We start from the raw sequence: 19,277 nt of genomic DNA on the forward strand, positions 1-19,277 counted from the left end.
CGGTTCTATTTTTTACCCTGTTCTGATGTACTCTATTACCGCATCACGAGCCAATGATCTTGTAACATGTAAAAGCTATGAGCTAATGATCTCTGTATGCAAAGTATATAAGTGTCCATCTGCTTAGCAATAAATGAGACTTGTCGGTCATCATCTGATAAGCTCGTCTCCCGGCGATTCCCACAGGTGCTTATGTTCCTTTCTGATGTGTATGCTGGGAAGATGAGAAATCATCACTTAAACCCCAAACCTCTCATCTCTGAAGTCACTTTGAGTTTATGAAATGTCATAGCTACTGCATGCGTAGATGGGTTCTCCTTGTGCTTTGAGAAGAGGAATTAAAAAAAATGAGCCATCATGTCATAAGAGGAAACATACGGTTAAGCCTAAAAAGAAAACTAATAATAAATGCTGGTTTTATTCAACCTACCAGTTGGTTTCTGACAGCTTCAGGTCTTGACTTAACAGCCTACTCTGGGACAGGCATTAAATCAGACTTGTTAAAAGCAATCAAGACCAGCCACTGAAAGATCCCAGATTTCTGGAATGGAAAGCTGTGGGTATTTTCCCCTACCATCAGGACCTGACTCATAGGTGTTCTGGCCTGCGGTCTGTCATGTAGGAATAACTTTTCTTAAATGGCCTTTTTTGGACAAGGAGAAGTATTTCTGCCAAACTGAGGGAGTTCTCTTGATGCCTGAAGCTAAATTGTTATCCTAAAATCACAAACTGGTTCAGGTTGGAAGGGACCTTAAAGCTCACCCTGATCCAACCCCCTGCTCAGGCAAATGCTAGGCAGAGCATACTTGGTCAGGATCCATCTGTATTGCTGTAAATAGGTCTTCAGTCGTCTTCCTCAAACGTTCCTGCATTGACTTTCTCCATTTCTGTTCCTGTATGTCCCAAACTGCATGGGGAGGCAAGCACTGATTGCCCTTAGAATACGTTCTGTAAGTGATGGAGAAAGCAAAGCACTTGAGCATGGAGATGCAGGCCTTCAAATCTGAGGAAGACTGAGAATGCACACAGAGAGGAATGGGGCAGTTCATGTCTTTAGCTGTTTTTCTCTCATATTCTTGGTTCTGATGTTCTCATTTAGCAGAGGAATCTCACTGAAGTAAAAAGCGAGTTGAGTATGTCTTAAGCCCTTTGTATTCCAGGTGTTTATTTAGAGAGCAGTTTATCATTACACAACAGCAAGGTTTTGAAACATGCTTCAGTTGTTTCTTTTCGTGGTTGAGGTTAGCAGCCAACTGTGTAAATGTACTATCTCATTGCAGCTGTATAGAGTCGAGGTAGTGGGTGGGAACCCACAGCCCCGAAGTACCTGTGGGTCATAGATGGTATAGATGAGCAGGGAATCCTCTAGGAAAGGTGTGTTTGTTGTGGCGAGGAGGATAGCGTAAGACTGGAGTGCATGGGAGGAATGAAGTTTTAAGATGTGAACTCGCATCTCTTGGTCCTTGTGTTTATCCCATTTCGTATCCTCCTTCCAAACCACCAGAAATCCACACCCTTCCCTGAGGGAACTCTTGGCTGATGTTCCCTGCCGCTAGTGCTAGCTCAGGGGTGCCAGGATCAATTTTGTTCCGTGCCTCATCTTGTTTTTCAGATGTTTAAATTTGAATTAGTGTAACTGGTTTTCAGAAGGGCTCTCTGCCTTGTGGTGTGCGCTTTGTTATTTCCTCTTTTTTCAGAAGAGATTGTGAATTGTCTTCCTTCAGACAGATTGGTCGGAATTTAGGCCTGTGAGTGAGCAGACTTGATACTGTAATCGTATTTTCTTTATATTTATCTGCTATTTATACACTTAATATTTATTCATTTTACAGTAAGTTTTTGGTAAACCAAAAAAAAGATGTGAAGCCGCTTGTGAGAGAAAAAAATCCCTTGAAGATGTCTGAAAACCCAGCATTTCCTAGTGATATGCTTGTTGTCGAAACAGATGCTCAAGAAGTTCCTCCGTAAGTATGCGTGGCTTTTCTTACCGCTGTTGTGCCAGTCTGGTGGCAAGGGCAGGTCTGGGTGAGTGAGCTCTTGCAGCTCTGAGATTGACAGTGCTGCTTTGAAGTTGTAGATGTTCCACAGTGTGGAACATCATGATATGAGCTCCAGATAGCTTATGTGCAACACTGTAAAACCTGGAAAAGAAAGTAATGGAGGTGCTTATGTTCCTTTCTGATGTGTATGCTGGGAAGATCAGAAACCATCACTTAAACCCCAAACCTCTCATTCTCTAAAGTCACTTTGAGTTTATGAAATATCTTAGCTACTGTGTGTATAGATGTGTTTTCCTTGTGTTTTACATAGAAGTGTAAATGAAACAGGAAAGGTAAGGTTTTGCTTAAAAGGAAAACTAATAATAAATGCTGGTTTTATTCAACCTAACAGTTGGTTTCTGACAGCTTCAAGTCTGGACTTACCAATCTGCTCGGGGACAGGCATTAAATCAGACTTGTTAAAAGCAACCAAGACCACCCACTGAAAGATCCCAGATTTCTGGAATGGAAAGCTGTGTGTTTCTTGTCCCCTGCCCTCAGGACCAGATAAACAGATGTTCTTGCCTGTAGGCTGTCATGTAGTAATAACTTTTCTTAAATGGCATTTTTTGGACACGGACAAATATTTCTGCCCAAAAGAGGGAGTTCTCTTGATGCCTGATGCTAAATTGTTATCCAAAAATCCCAGACCAGTTTAGGCTGGAAGGGATGTTAAAGCTTGCCAAGTTCTGCCCCCTTGGCACAGGTAGGGACACCTTCCACTAGAGCAGGATGCTCCAAGCCCTGTCCAGCCTGGCTTTGGACACTGCCAGGGATGGGGTAGCCACAGCTTCTCTGGGCACTGTATGCCAGTGTCTCTGGTATTGTCACTTGACCTTCTCTTTGTTGTGCAGTGGAGGATCAAGCAGTTTACAGAGAGTTTGTGGTCAAAAGGACATGGAACTGCTGGAACAAGTCCAGAGGAGGCCACGAGGATGATCAGGGGCTGGAGCCCCTCCCGTATGAAGACAGGCTGAGGAAGTTGGGGCTGTTCAGCCTGGAGAAGAGAAGGCTGCGTGGGGACCTCATAGCAGCCTTCCAGTATCTGAAGGGGGCCTATAGGGATTCTGGGGAGGGACTCTTCATCAGGGACTGCAGTGACAGGACAAGAGATAATGGGTTAAAACTTCAACAGGGGAAGTTGAGATTGGATATAAAGAGGAAATTTGTTCCCGCAAACCCACAAACTGACCCGCAAACTCTCTGTAAACTGCTCATCTGTCCCCAGACAGAGTTCCAGACTCTCCAGCCTATCCCTAACATAAAGGGCAACTCCCCCTCCCTGCCAGGCCTGTCTTTTCTAAAGAGCCTGTAACCTTCCATTCCAACACTCCAGTCATAGGAGCCATCCCACCATGTTTCTGTGATGCCTGTTATATCATACTCCTGTAGACGTGCACACATCTCTAATTCCTCTTGTTTGTTCCCCATGCTACGGGCATTTGTATGGAGGCATCTGAGCCGAGCTCCAAATGAAGCCGGCTCATTGGCTAGAGCGCCTGGAATATATCTACATTACTCTGAGCATTTATTCTAGGTGTTGGCAACTGACTGGGTGTGTTGGGATGTAATGATGCCCACCTCCCCCAACACATCTAGTTTAAAGCCTCCTTGACCAGTCTGGCAAGCCTCCTACCAAAACTGCTCTTCCCCCTCTTTATCACCAGACCAGCTCCACCAGCCCACAGTAGACCTGGCCTACAAGCTTCAGTCCCATGTTAAGACACCCAAACCCTTGACTATGACACCACCCTTTTAACCATTTATTAACCTGGGCAATCCTCCCAGCTTTTTCTTGGTCCTCCCCTGTGTCCTGGAGAATTGACAAAAAGACTATCTGAGCTCCAGAGACCCTAACCACCTCTCCCAGGGCTCTGTAGTCTTTCCTTATGGTCCCCAGTCTACTACTGTCTATATCCCTAGCACCCACATGGATCACCAGGAGCGGGTAATAGTCCTTGGGACATACTAGAGCAGGCAGCCTCTCTGTAACATCCCTGATCCATGCCCCTGGTAGGCAACACACCTCGCCTGGGATCAGGGTCAGGCCAACAGACGAGTGCTTCTGTCCCTTTCAAAGTAGAGTTCCCTACTACTACGACCTGCCGCTTTTTCTTGGCAGTGCCAGCAGAGATCTTTACCTGTGCGTCAGCCGACTATTTCTGGTGCAAGCGCGTTTCCTCATTAGCCTCCTGCAGGACAGCAAAGGGGTTCTGCGTAGGGACAACAGATTTAGGAGGAAGCCCCTTGGCTTTAATTGTCCTTTTCCTCCTTCTTTTGTTGTGCGATTTTTGGTTTGTGGTTTGTTTTTTGTTTTTTTTGTCACTAATTCCCAGCTTACCGGAGTAATGGCCTCCTTCTTTCCTTCATGAGCTTGAGGCCCCTGCACAGTTTGGGGCTGGAGCAAGCAGCCCTGCTTCCTCTTAGCTACCCTGACATCTTGCAGCCTCTTAATAGCACCCCGCAGCTCAGCCCCTGCTGCAGGAGGACCTCCACCAGGGAGCACTGGGTGCAACCCTGCCCATCGTGCACCTTTCTCTCACAAGACCAGCGCAGGCACTCTCTACACTCCGAGCTCTGCACTGCAGCCTCCCCTGTCATCTGCTCTGTCTGGGTGCCCACGCTGGCCACTGCAAGGCCAGCCAGAGCAGAGCTCCCAGAGCAGACCCTGGTCATATGATGGGTGCTCAACATCCTGGTTGCCTGCCCCGACCCGCCCTGGTCGCCGCGCTCCCTGGGGCAGGTTTTTAACCACTCAGTGCTGGTGCCGCTCCTCCTGACTCCGCCCCACGTGAGTACCTGCTCGTGTCAGTTCATGTCAAGGACTTGAGGCTCCCTTGGTAGCTCTGGCCGCTCTGATTTGAGGCTCCTGGACACTGATCTCTCCCCTGCTCCGGTGTTGAAGGCATCCTCTGTGAAGCTGCTCATCTCAGCAATTGATGGTATAGATGAGCAGGGAATCCTCTAGGAAAGGTGTGTTTGTTGTGGTGAAGAGGATAGCATAAAACTGGAGTGTATGGGAGGAATGAAGTTTTAAGATGTGAACACGCATCTCTTGGTCCTTGTGTTTATCCCATTTCATATCGTCCTCCAAACCACCAGAAATCCACACCCTTCCCTGAGGGAACCCTTGGCAGATGTTCCCTGCTGCTAGTGCAGGACACTTGGTTTGGGGGTGTTGCCTTGAGCAACACATGAAATCTCAGCCCTGGTGTCAACAGATGGGGCACTAGTGTGCCCTTCAGTGAGTGTAGAGCCCTTTCAAATATTTCTTCTCGTGGGAAGGTTAGATTGAAGTAAAGGATCAGCTTTTTGTGGCAGATGGGATTGGTACTGCTTTAAGTTATTTGTGTTGCACATCTCATCCCAGCTATGTCCTTTGATCAGATGGATTAGGCTAAATGCATCCCCTTTGCTGTTCTCTTACCAGTGAGTAGGAGAGCAGCTGGGTGTGCGACTGGCAAGTAAGTTGGTGTTTGAGGCTCTAAGGTGAGGGCTTTGAAGAAATATGAAAATAATTTTCTAATAATCACTCAAAGCAGGACATTCCTCAGCATTTGGGAGCTTGCCTAAGCAACAGAAATTCATATGTAAACAGCCCTAGCCTGCTGCATGGTGTTGGATTCCTTTGCTTGATAACCTTAATGGGCGAGTCAGGCTTCCCAAGGTTTGGAATTGTTTCAAAGAGCTGTGAAGTGTTTGAGATCTGCCTGTTAGGCTGCAGCTCTGTGCTGTGGTTCATCTGATGAAAAGCGAGGCCTCATGTTCTGTGTGAAATGTAATGGTACGTTGAATTGTGAACTGCGCTGTGCTGTGTTTGGAGTGCTTCTAATTCACCGGCTATCAGCCTCTCTAGCCAAGAAATGAAGAGCTATCCCGAAGTCAGCTGAAGAACACAGCTTACAATGGAGTAGGTGCGCTTTGTTATTTCCTCTTCATTCAGAAGAGATTGTGAATTGTCTTCCTTCAGACAGATGGGTCAGAACTTTAGTCCTGTGAGTGAGCAGACTTGATACTGTGATGTACCTTATACATGATGTACCTATGGACCTGTGATGTCTCCTTATACGTACTTGCTATTTATACACTTAATATTCATTCATTTTACAGAGAGTTTTTGCAAAACTCGGGCCATGACACCAGGCCACGGGAGACGGAAAAACAACACACGAAGGCATCAGCAAACCCAGGATTTCCAAGGGATACAGTCAAAGTCGAAACAGAAGATGTTCAAGAAGTTCCACCGTAAGTATGCGTGGCTTTTCTTACCACTGTCGTGCCAGTCTGGTGGTAAGGGCAGGTCTGGGTGAGTGAGCTCTTGCAGATCTGAGCTGCTTTAAAGTTGTAGATGTTCCACGGGGTGGAACATCATGATGTGAGCTCCAGATAGCTTATGTGCAACACTGTAAAACCTGGAAATGAAAGTAATGGAGGTGCTTATGTTCCTTTCTAATGTGTATGCTGGGAAGATGAGAAACCATCACTTAAACCCCAAACCTCTCATTCTCTGAAGTCACTTTGAGTTTATGAAATGTCATAGCTACTGCATGCGTAGATGGGTTCTCCTTGTGCTTTGAGAAGAGGAATTAAAAAAAATGAGCCATCATGTCATAAGAGGAAACATACGGTTAAGCCTAAAAAGAAAACTAATAATAAATGCTGGTTTTATTCAACCTACCAGTTGGTTTCTGACAGCTTCAGGTCTTGACTTAACAGCCTACTCTGGGACAGGCATTAAATCAGACTTGTTAAAAGCAATCAAGACCAGCCACTGAAAGATCCCAGATTTCTGGAATGGAAAGCTGTGGGTATTTTCCCCTACCATCAGGACCTGACTCATAGGTGTTCTGGCCTGCGGTCTGTCATGTAGGAATAACTTTTCTTAAATGGCCTTTTTTGGACAAGGAGAAGTATTTCTGCCAAACTGAGGGAGTTCTCTTGATGCCTGAAGCTAAATTGTTATCCTAAAATCACAAACTGGTTCAGGTTGGAAGGGACCTTAAAGCTCACCCTGATCCAACCCCCTGCTCAGGCAAATGCTAGGCAGAGCATACTTGGTCAGGATCCATCTGTATTGCTGTAAATAGGTCTTCAGTCGTCTTCCTCAAACGTTCCTGCATTGACTTTCTCCATTTCTGTTCCTGTATGTCCCAAACTGCATGGGGAGGCAAGCACTGATTGCCCTTAGAATACGTTCTGTAAGTGATGGAGAAAGCAAAGCACTTGAGCATGGAGATGCAGGCCTTCAAATCTGAGGAAGACTGAGAATGCACACAGAGAGGAATGGGGCAGTTCATGTCTTTAGCTGTTTTTCTCTCATATTCTTGGTTCTGATGTTCTCATTTAGCAGAGGAATCTCACTGAAGTAAAAAGCGAGTTGAGTATGTCTTAAGCCCTTTGTATTCCAGGTGTTTATTTAGAGAGCAGTTTATCATTACACAACAGCAAGGTTTTGAAACATGCTTCAGTTGTTTCTTTTCGTGGTTGAGGTTAGCAGCCAACTGTGTAAATGTACTATCTCATTGCAGCTGTATAGAGTCGAGGTAGTGGGTGGGAACCCACAGCCCCGAAGTACCTGTGGGTCATAGATGGTATAGATGAGCAGGGAATCCTCTAGGAAAGGTGTGTTTGTTGTGGCGAGGAGGATAGCGTAAGACTGGAGTGCATGGGAGGAATGAAGTTTTAAGATGTGAACTCGCATCTCTTGGTCCTTGTGTTTATCCCATTTCGTATCCTCCTTCCAAACCACCAGAAATCCACACCCTTCCCTGAGGGAACTCTTGGCTGATGTTCCCTGCCGCTAGTGCTAGCTCAGGGGTGCCAGGATCAATTTTGTTCCGTGCCTCATCTTGTTTTTCAGATGTTTAAATTTGAATTAGTGTAACTGGTTTTCAGAAGGGCTCTCTGCCTTGTGGTGTGCGCTTTGTTATTTCCTCTTTTTTCAGAAGAGATTGTGAATTGTCTTCCTTCAGACAGATTGGTCGGAATTTAGGCCTGTGAGTGAGCAGACTTGATACTGTAATCGTATTTTCTTTATATTTATCTGCTATTTATACACTTAATATTTATTCATTTTACAGTAAGTTTTTGGTAAACCAAAAAAAAGATGTGAAGCCGCTTGTGAGAGAAAAAAATCCCTTGAAGATGTCTGAAAACCCAGCATTTCCTAGTGATATGCTTGTTGTCGAAACAGATGCTCAAGAAGTTCCTCCGTAAGTATGCGTGGCTTTTCTTACCGCTGTTGTGCCAGTCTGGTGGCAAGGGCAGGTCTGGGTGAGTGAGCTCTTGCAGCTCTGAGATTGACAGTGCTGCTTTGAAGTTGTAGATGTTCCACAGTGTGGAACATCATGATATGAGCTCCAGATAGCTTATGTGCAACACTGTAAAACCTGGAAAAGAAAGTAATGGAGGTGCTTATGTTCCTTTCTGATGTGTATGCTGGGAAGATCAGAAACCATCACTTAAACCCCAAACCTCTCATTCTCTAAAGTCACTTTGAGTTTATGAAATATCTTAGCTACTGTGTGTATAGATGTGTTTTCCTTGTGTTTTACATAGAAGTGTAAATGAAACAGGAAAGGTAAGGTTTTGCTTAAAAGGAAAACTAATAATAAATGCTGGTTTTATTCAACCTAACAGTTGGTTTCTGACAGCTTCAAGTCTGGACTTACCAATCTGCTCGGGGACAGGCATTAAATCAGACTTGTTAAAAGCAACCAAGACCACCCACTGAAAGATCCCAGATTTCTGGAATGGAAAGCTGTGTGTTTCTTGTCCCCTGCCCTCAGGACCAGATAAACAGATGTTCTTGCCTGTAGGCTGTCATGTAGTAATAACTTTTCTTAAATGGCATTTTTTGGACACGGACAAATATTTCTGCCCAAAAGAGGGAGTTCTCTTGATGCCTGATGCTAAATTGTTATCCAAAAATCCCAGACCAGTTTAGGCTGGAAGGGATGTTAAAGCTTGCCAAGTTCTGCCCCCTTGGCACAGGTAGGGACACCTTCCACTAGAGCAGGATGCTCCAAGCCCTGTCCAGCCTGGCTTTGGACACTGCCAGGGATGGGGTAGCCACAGCTTCTCTGGGCACTGTATGCCAGTGTCTCTGGTATTGTCACTTGACCTTCTCTTTGTTGTGCAGTGGAGGATCAAGCAGTTTACAGAGAGTTTGTGGTCAAAAGGACATGGAACTGCTGGAACAAGTCCAGAGGAGGCCACGAGGATGATCAGGGGCTGGAGCCCCTCCCGTATGAAGACAGGCTGAGGAAGTTGGGGCTGTTCAGCCTGGAGAAGAGAAGGCTGCGTGGGGACCTCATAGCAGCCTTCCAGTATCTGAAGGGGGCCTATAGGGATTCTGGGGAGGGACTCTTCATCAGGGACTGCAGTGACAGGACAAGAGATAATGGGTTAAAACTTCAACAGGGGAAGTTGAGATTGGATATAAAGAGGAAATTTGTTCCCGCAAACCCACAAACTGACCCGCAAACTCTCTGTAAACTGCTCATCTGTCCCCAGACAGAGTTCCAGACTCTCCAGCCTATCCCTAACATAAAGGGCAACTCCCCCTCCCTGCCAGGCCTGTCTTTTCTAAAGAGCCTGTAACCTTCCATTCCAACACTCCAGTCATAGGAGCCATCCCACCATGTTTCTGTGATGCCTGTTATATCATACTCCTGTAGACGTGCACACATCTCTAATTCCTCTTGTTTGTTCCCCATGCTACGGGCATTTGTATGGAGGCATCTGAGCCGAGCTCCAAATGAAGCCGGCTCATTGGCTAGAGCGCCTGGAATATATCTACATTACTCTGAGCATTTATTCTAGGTGTTGGCAACTGACTGGGTGTGTTGGGATGTAATGATGCCCACCTCCCCCAACACATCTAGTTTAAAGCCTCCTTGACCAGTCTGGCAAGCCTCCTACCAAAACTGCTCTTCCCCCTCTTTATCACCAGACCAGCTCCACCAGCCCACAGTAGACCTGGCCTACAAGCTTCAGTCCCATGTTAAGACACCCAAACCCTTGACTATGACACCACCCTTTTAACCATTTATTAACCTGGGCAATCCTCCCAGCTTTTTCTTGGTCCTCCCCTGTGTCCTGGAGAATTGACAAAAAGACTATCTGAGCTCCAGAGACCCTAACCACCTCTCCCAGGGCTCTGTAGTCTTTCCTTATGGTCCCCAGTCTACTACTGTCTATATCCCTAGCACCCACATGGATCACCAGGAGCGGGTAATAGTCCTTGGGACTTACTAGAGCAGGCAGCCTCTCTGTAACATCCCTGATCCATGCCCCTGGTAGGCAACACACCTCGCCTGGGATCAGGGTCAGGCCAACAGACGAGTGCTTCTGTCCCTTTCAAAGTAGAGTTCCCTACTACTACGACCTGCCGCTTTTTCTTGGCAGTGCCAGCAGAGATCTTTACCTGTGCGTCAGCCGACTATTTCTGGTGCAAGCGCGTTTCCTCATTAGCCTCCTGCAGGACAGCAAAGGGGTTCTGCGTAGGGACAACAGATTTAGGAGGAAGCCCCTTGGCTTTAATTGTCCTTTTCCTCCTTCTTTTGTTGTGCGATTTTTGGTTTGTGGTTTGTTTTTTGTTTTTTTTGTCACTAATTCCCAGCTTACCGGAGTAATGGCCTCCTTCTTTCCTTCATGAGCTTGAGGCCCCTGCACAGTTTGGGGCTGGAGCAAGCAGCCCTGCTTCCTCTTAGCTACCCTGACATCTTGCAGCCTCTTAATAGCACCCCGCAGCTCAGCCCCTGCTGCAGGAGGACCTCCACCAGGGAGCACTGGGTGCAACCCTGCCCATCGTGCACCTTTCTCTCACAAGACCAGCGCAGGCACTCTCTACACTCCGAGCTCTGCACTGCAGCCTCCCCTGTCATCTGCTCTGTCTGGGTGCCCACGCTGGCCACTGCAAGGCCAGCCAGAGCAGAGCTCCCAGAGCAGACCCTGGTCATATGATGGGTGCTCAACATCCTGGTTGCCTGCCCCGACCCGCCCTGGTCGCCGCGCTCCCTGGGGCAGGTTTTTAACCACTCAGTGCTGGTGCCGCTCCTCCTGACTCCGCCCCACGTGAGTACCTGCTCGTGTCAGTTCATGTCAAGGACTTGAGGCTCCCTTGGTAGCTCTGGCCGCTCTGATTTGAGGCTCCTGGACACTGATCTCTCCCCTGCTCCGGTGTTGAAGGCATCCTCTGTGAAGCTGCTCATCTCAGCAATTGATGGTATAGATGAGCAGGGAATCCTCTAGGAAAGGTGTGTTTGTTGTGGTGAAGAGGATAGCATAAAACTGGAGTGTATGGGAGGAATGAAGTTTTAAGATGTGAACACGCATCTCTTGGTCCTTGTGTTTATCCCATTTCATATCGTCCTCCAAACCACCAGAAATCCACACCCTTCCCTGAGGGAACCCTTGGCAGATGTTCCCTGCTGCTAGTGCAGGACACTTGGTTTGGGGGTGTTGCCTTGAGCAACACATGAAATCTCAGCCCTGGTGTCAACAGATGGGGCACTAGTGTGCCCTTCAGTGAGTGTAGAGCCCTTTCAAATATTTCTTCTCGTGGGAAGGTTAGATTGAAGTAAAGGATCAGCTTTTTGTGGCAGATGGGATTGGTACTGCTTTAAGTTATTTGTGTTGCACATCTCATCCCAGCTATGTCCTTTGATCAGATGGATTAGGCTAAATGCATCCCCTTTGCTGTTCTCTTACCAGTGAGTAGGAGAGCAGCTGGGTGTGCGACTGGCAAGTAAGTTGGTGTTTGAGGCTCTAAGGTGAGGGCTTTGAAGAAATATGAAAATAATTTTCTAATAATCACTCAAAGCAGGACATTCCTCAGCATTTGGGAGCTTGCCTAAGCAACAGAAATTCATATGTAAACAGCCCTAGCCTGCTGCATGGTGTTGGATTCCTTTGCTTGATAACCTTAATGGGCGAGTCAGGCTTCCCAAGGTTTGGAATTGTTTCAAAGAGCTGTGAAGTGTTTGAGATCTGCCTGTTAGGCTGCAGCTCTGTGCTGTGGTTCATCTGATGAAAAGCGAGGCCTCATGTTCTGTGTGAAATGTAATGGTACGTTGAATTGTGAACTGCGCTGTGCTGTGTTTGGAGTGCTTCTAATTCACCGGCTATCAGCCTCTCTAGCCAAGAAATGAAGAGCTATCCCGAAGTCAGCTGAAGAACACAGCTTACAATGGAGTAGGTGCGCTTTGTTATTTCCTCTTCATTCAGAAGAGATTGTGAATTGTCTTCCTTCAGACAGATGGGTCAGAACTTTAGTCCTGTGAGTGAGCAGACTTGATACTGTGATGTACCTTATACATGATGTACCTATGGACCTGTGATGTCTCCTTATACGTACTTGCTATTTATACACTTAATATTCATTCATTTTACAGAGAGTTTTTGCAAAACTCGGGCCATGACACCAGGCCACGGGAGACGGAAAAACAACACACGAAGGCATCAGCAAACCCAGGATTTCCAAGGGATACAGTCAAAGTCGAAACAGAAGATGTTCAAGAAGTTCCACCGTAAGTATGCGTGGCTTTTCTTACCACTGTCGTGCCAGTCTGGTGGTAAGGGCAGGTCTGGGTGAGTGAGCTCTTGCAGATCTGAGCTGCTTTAAAGTTGTAGATGTTCCACGGGGTGGAACATCATGATGTGAGCTCCAGATAGCTTATGTGCAACACTGTAAAACCTGGAAATGAAAGTAATGGAGGTGCTTATGTTCCTTTCTAATGTGTATGCTGGGAAGATGAGAAACCATCACTTAAACCCCAAACCTCTCATTCTCTGAAGTCACTTTGAGTTTATGAAATGTCATAGCTACTGCATGCGTAGATGGGTTCTCCTTGTGCTTTGAGAAGAGGAATTAAAAAAAATGAGCCATCATGTCATAAGAGGAAACATACGGTTAAGCCTAAAAAGAAAACTAATAATAAATGCTGGTTTTATTCAACCTACCAGTTGGTTTCTGACAGCTTCAGGTCTTGACTTAACAGCCTACTCTGGGACAGGCATTAAATCAGACTTGTTAAAAGCAATCAAGACCAGCCACTGAAAGATCCCAGATTTCTGGAATGGAAAGCTGTGGGTATTTTCCCCTACCATCAGGACCTGACTCATAGGTGTTCTGGCCTGCGGTCTGTCATGTAGGAATAACTTTTCTTAAATGGCCTTTTTTGGACAAGGAGAAGTATTTCTGCCAAACTGAGGGAGTTCTCTTGATGCCTGAAGCTAAATTGTTATCCTAAAATCACAAACTGGTTCAGGTTGGAAGGGACCTTAAAGCTCACCCTGATCCAACCCCCTGCTCAGGCAAATGCTAGGCAGAGCATACTTGGTCAGGATCCATCTGTATTGCTGTAAATAGGTCTTCAGTCGTCTTCCTCAAACGTTCCTGCATTGACTTTCTCCATTTCTGTTCCTGTATGTCCCAAACTGCATGGGGAGGCAAGCACTGATTGCCCTTAGAATACGTTCTGTAAGTGATGGAGAAAGCAAAGCACTTGAGCATGGAGATGCAGGCCTTCAAATCTGAGGAAGACTGAGAATGCACACAGAGAGGAATGGGGCAGTTCATGTCTTTAGCTGTTTTTCTCTCATATTCTTGGTTCTGATGTTCTCATTTAGCAGAGGAATCTCACTGAAGTAAAAAGCGAGTTGAGTATGTCTTAAGCCCTTTGTATTCCAGGTGTTTATTTAGAGAGCAGTTTATCATTACACAACAGCAAGGTTTTGAAACATGCTTCAGTTGTTTCTTTTCGTGGTTGAGGTTAGCAGCCAACTGTGTAAATGTACTATCTCATTGCAGCTGTATAGAGTCGAGGTAGTGGGTGGGAACCCACAGCCCCGAAGTACCTGTGGGTCATAGATGGTATAGATGAGCAGGGAATCCTCTAGGAAAGGTGTGTTTGTTGTGGCGAGGAGGATAGCGTAAGACTGGAGTGCATGGGAGGAATGAAGTTTTAAGATGTGAACTCGCATCTCTTGGTCCTTGTGTTTATCCCATTTCGTATCCTCCTTCCAAACCACCAGAAATCCACACCCTTCCCTGAGGGAACTCTTGGCTGATGTTCCCTGCCGCTAGTGCTAGCTCAGGGGTGCCAGGATCAATTTTGTTCCGTGCCTCATCTTGTTTTTCAGATGTTTAAATTTGAATTAGTGTAACTGGTTTTCAGAAGGGCTCTCTGCCTTGTGGTGTGCGCTTTGTTATTTCCTCTTTTTTCAGAAGAGATTGTGAATTGTCTTCCTTCAGACAGATTGGTCGGAATTTAGGCCTGTGAGTGAGCAGACTTGATACTGTAATCGTATTTTCTTTATATTTATCTGCTATTTATACACTTAATATTTATTCATTTTACAGTAAGTTTTTGGTAAACCAAAAAAAAGATGTGAAGCCGCTTGTGAGAGAAAAAAATCCCTTGAAGATGTCTGAAAACCCAGCATTTCCTAGTGATATGCTTGTTGTCGAAACAGATGCTCAAGAAGTTCCTCCGTAAGTATGCGTGGCTTTTCTTACCGCTGTTGTGCCAGTCTGGTGGCAAGGGCAGGTCTGGGTGAGTGAGCTCTTGCAGCTCTGAGATTGACAGTGCTGCTTTGAAGTTGTAGATGTTCCACAGTGTGGAACATCATGATATGAGCTCCAGATAGCTTATGTGCAACACTGTAAAACCTGGAAAAGAAAGTAATGGAGGTGCTTATGTTCCTTTCTGATGTGTATGCTGGGAAGATCAGAAACCATCACTTAAACCCCAAACCTCTCATTCTCTAAAGTCACTTTGAGTTTATGAAATATCTTAGCTACTGTGTGTATAGATGTGTTTTCCTTGTGTTTTACATAGAAGTGTAAATGAAACAGGAAAGGTAAGGTTTTGCTTAAAAGGAAAACTAATAATAAATGCTGGTTTTATTCAACCTAACAGTTGGTTTCTGACAGCTTCAAGTCTGGACTTACCAATCTGCTCGGGGACAGGCATTAAATCAGACTTGTTAAAAGCAACCAAGACCACCCACTGAAAGATCCCAGATTTCTGGAATGGAAAGCTGTGTGTTTCTTGTCCCCTGCCCTCAGGACCAGATAAACAGATGTTCTTGCCTGTAGGCTGTCATGTAGTAATAACTTTTCTTAAATGGCATTTTTTGGACACGGACAAATATTTCTGCCCAAAAGAGGGAGTTCTCTTGATGCCTGATGCTAAATTGTTATCCAAAAATCCCAGACCAGTTTAGGCTGGAAGGGATGTTAAAGCTTGCCAAGTTCTGCCCCCTTGGCACAGGTAGGGACACCTTCCACTAGAGCAGGATGCTCCAAGCCCTGTCCAGCCTGGCTTTGGACACTGCCAGGGATGGGGTAGCCACAGCTTCTCTGGGCACTGTATGCCAGTGTCTCTGGTATTGTCACTTGACCTTCTCTTTGTTGTGCAGTGGAGGATCAAGCAGTTTACAGAGAGTTTGTGGTCAAAAGGACATGGAACTGCTGGAACAAGTCCAGAGGAGGCCACGAGGATGATCAGGGGCTGGAGCCCCTCCCGTATGAAGACAGGCTGAGGAAGTTGGGGCTGTTCAGCCTGGAGAAGAGAAGGCTGCGTGGGGACCTCATAGCAGCCTTCCAGTATCTGAAGGGGGCCTATAGGGATTCTGGGGAGGGACTCTTCATCAGGGACTGCAGTGACAGGACAAGAGATAATGGGTTAAAACTTCAACAGGGGAAGTTGAGATTGGATATAAAGAGGAAATTTGTTCCCGCAAACCCACAAACTGACCCGCAAACTCTCTGTAAACTGCTCATCTGTCCCCAGACAGAGTTCCAGACTCTCCAGCCTATCCCTAACATAAAGGGCAACTCCCCCTCCCTGCCAGGCCTGTCTTTTCTAAAGAGCCTGTAACCTTCCATTCCAACACTCCAGTCATAGGAGCCATCCCACCATGTTTCTGTGATGCCTGTTATATCATACTCCTGTAGACGTGCACACATCTCTAATTCCTCTTGTTTGTTCCCCATGCTACGGGCATTTGTATGGAGGCATCTGAGCCGAGCTCCAAATGAAGCCGGCTCATTGGCTAGAGCGCCTGGAATATATCTACATTACTCTGAGCATTTATTCTAGGTGTTGGCAACTGACTGGGTGTGTTGGGATGTAATGATGCCCACCTCCCCCAACACATCTAGTTTAAAGCCTCCTTGACCAGTCTGGCAAGCCTCCTACCAAAACTGCTCTTCCCCCTCTTTATCACCAGACCAGCTCCACCAGCCCACAGTAGACCTGGCCTACAAGCTTCAGTCCCATGTTAAGACACCCAAACCCTTGACTATGACACCACCCTTTTAACCATTTATTAACCTGGGCAATCCTCCCAGCTTTTTCTTGGTCCTCCCCTGTGTCCTGGAGAATTGACAAAAAGACTATCTGAGCTCCAGAGACCCTAACCACCTCTCCCAGGGCTCTGTAGTCTTTCCTTATGGTCCCCAGTCTACTACTGTCTATATCCCTAGCACCCACATGGATCACCAGGAGCGGGTAATAGTCCTTGGGACTTACTAGAGCAGGCAGCCTCTCTGTAACATCCCTGATCCATGCCCCTGGTAGGCAACACACCTCGCCTGGGATCAGGGTCAGGCCAACAGACGAGTGCTTCTGTCCCTTTCAAAGTAGAGTTCCCTACTACTACGACCTGCCGCTTTTTCTTGGCAGTGCCAGCAGAGATCTTTACCTGTGCGTCAGCCGACTATTTCTGGTGCAAGCGCGTTTCCTCATTAGCCTCCTGCAGGACAGCAAAGGGGTTCTGCGTAGGGACAACAGATTTAGGAGGAAGCCCCTTGGCTTTAATTGTCCTTTTCCTCCTTCTTTTGTTGTGCGATTTTTGGTTTGTGGTTTGTTTTTTGTTTTTTTTGTCACTAATTCCCAGCTTACCGGAGTAATGGCCTCCTTCTTTCCTTCATGAGCTTGAGGCCCCTGCACAGTTTGGGGCTGGAGCAAGCAGCCCTGCTTCCTCTTAGCTACCCTGACATCTTGCAGCCTCTTAATAGCACCCCGCAGCTCAGCCCCTGCTGCAGGAGGACCTCCACCAGGGAGCACTGGGTGCAACCCTGCCCATCGTGCACCTTTCTCTCACAAGACCAGCGCAGGCACTCTCTACACTCCGAGCTCTGCACTGCAGCCTCCCCTGTCATCTGCTCTGTCTGGGTGCCCACGCTGGCCACTGCAAGGCCAGCCAGAGCAGAGCTCCCAGAGCAGACCCTGGTCATATGATGGGTGCTCAACATCCTGGTTGCCTGCCCCGACCCGCCCTGGTCGCCGCGCTCCCTGGGGCAGGTTTTTAACCACTCAGTGCTGGTGCCGCTCCTCCTGACTCCGCCCCACGTGAGTACCTGCTCGTGTCAGTTCATGTCAAGGACTTGAGGCTCCCTTGGTAGCTCTGGCCGCTCTGATTTGAGGCTCCTGGACACTGATCTCTCCCCTGCTCCGGTGTTGAAGGCATCCTCTGTGAAGCTGCTCATCTCAGCAATTGATGGTATAGATGAGCAGGGAATCCTCTAGGAAAGGTGTGTTTGTTGTGGTGAAGAGGATAGCATAAAACTGGAGTGTATGGGAGGAATGAAGTTTTAAGATGTGAACACGCATCTCTTGGTCCTTGTGTTTATCCCATTTCATATCGTCCTCCAAACCACCAGAAATCCACACCCTTCCCTGAGGGAACCCTTGGCAGATGTTCCCTGCTGCTAGTGCAGGACACTTGGTTTGGGGGTGTTGCCTTGAGCAACACATGAAATCTCAGCCCTGGTGTCAACAGATGGGGCACTAGTGTGCCCTTCAGTGAGTGTAGAGCCCTTTCAAATATTTCTTCTCGTGGGAAGGTTAGATTGAAGTAAAGGATCAGCTTTTTGTGGCAGATGGGATTGGTACTGCTTTAAGTTATTTGTGTTGCACATCTCATCCCAGCTATGTCCTTTGATCAGATTTATTAGGCTAAATGCATCCCCTTTGCTGTTCTCTTACCAGTGAGTAGGAGAGCAGCTGGGTGTGCGACTGGCAAGTAAGTTGGTGTTTGAGGCTCTAAGGTGAGGGCTTTGAGGAAATATGAAAATAATTTTCTAATAATCACTCAAAGCAAGACATTCCTCAGCATTTGGGAGCTTGCCTAAGCAACAGAAATTCATATGTAAACAGCCCTAGCCTGCTGCATGGTGTTGGATTCCTTTGCTTGATAACCTTAATGGGCGAGTCAGGCTTCCCAAGGTTTGGAATTGTTTCAAAGAGCTGTGAAGTGTTTGAGATCTGCCTGTTAGGCTGCAGCTCTGTGCTGTGGTTCATCTGATGAAAAGCGAGGCCTCATGTTCTGTGTGAAATGTAATGGTACGTTGAATTGTGAACTGCGCTGTGCTGTGTTTGGAGTGCTTCTAATTCACCGGCTATCAGCCTCTCTAGCCAAGAAATGAAGAGCTATCCCGAAGTCAGCTGAAGAACACAGCTTACAATGGAGTAGGTGCGCTTTGTTATTTCCTCTTCATTCAGAAGAGATTGTGAATTGTCTTCCTTCAGACAGATGGGTCAGAACTTTAGTCCTGTGAGTGAGCAGACTTGATACTGTGATGTACCTTATACATGATGTACCTATGGACCTGTGATGTCTCCTTATACGTACTTGCTATTTATACACTTAATATTCATTCATTTTACAGAGAGTTTTTGCAAAACTCGGGCCATGACACCAGGCCACGGGAGACGGAAAAACAACACACGAAGGCATCAGCAAACCCAGGATTTCCAAGGGATACAGTCAAAGTCGAAACAGAAGATGTTCAAGAAGTTCCACCGTAAGTATGCGTGGCTTTTCTTACCACTGTCGTGCCAGTCTGGTGGTAAGGGCAGGTCTGGGTGAGTGAGCTCTTGCAGATCTGAGCTGCTTTAAAGTTGTAGATGTTCCACGGGGTGGAACATCATGATGTGAGCTCCAGATAGCTTATGTGCAACACTGTAAAACCTGGAAATGAAAGTAATGGAGGTGCTTATGTTCCTTTCTAATGTGTATGCTGGGAAGATGAGAAACCATCACTTAAACCCCAAACCTCTCATTCTCTGAAGTCACTTTGAGTTTATGAAATATCTTAGCTGCTGTGTGTATAGATGCGTTTTCCTTGTGTTCTGCATAGAAGCGTAAATGAAAGAGGAAAGGTAAGGTTTTGCTTAAAAGGAAAACTAATAATAAATGCTGGTTTTATTCAACCTAACAGTT

General features: G+C 46.6%; 1 protein-coding gene across 3 annotated transcripts in view; it reads left to right on the plus strand.

The window, feature by feature from the left end:
- Positions 1–19,277, plus strand: part of LOC136005566 (uncharacterized) — a 42,294-nt gene that overhangs the window by 8,289 nt on the left and 14,728 nt on the right. For 2 of the 3 annotated variants that reach the window (XM_065663157.1, XM_065663158.1), the window contains exons 7-12: positions 1,833–1,964; positions 6,150–6,284; positions 8,120–8,251; positions 12,437–12,571; positions 14,407–14,538; positions 18,724–18,858. In XM_065663157.1, the coding sequence (XP_065519229.1) occupies positions 1,833–1,964; positions 6,150–6,284; positions 8,120–8,251; positions 12,437–12,571; positions 14,407–14,538; positions 18,724–18,858 (801 nt within the window). The remainder of the gene's footprint in view (positions 1–1,832; positions 1,965–6,149; positions 6,285–8,119; positions 8,252–12,436; positions 12,572–14,406; positions 14,539–18,723; positions 18,859–19,277) is intronic. The other variant, XM_065663159.1, reaches the window with a different exon arrangement.

This window comes from Lathamus discolor, chromosome Z (genome assembly GCF_037157495.1).
Source record: "Lathamus discolor isolate bLatDis1 chromosome Z, bLatDis1.hap1, whole genome shotgun sequence".
In the NCBI taxonomy this organism is placed as follows: Eukaryota; Metazoa; Chordata; class Aves; order Psittaciformes; family Psittacidae; genus Lathamus; species Lathamus discolor.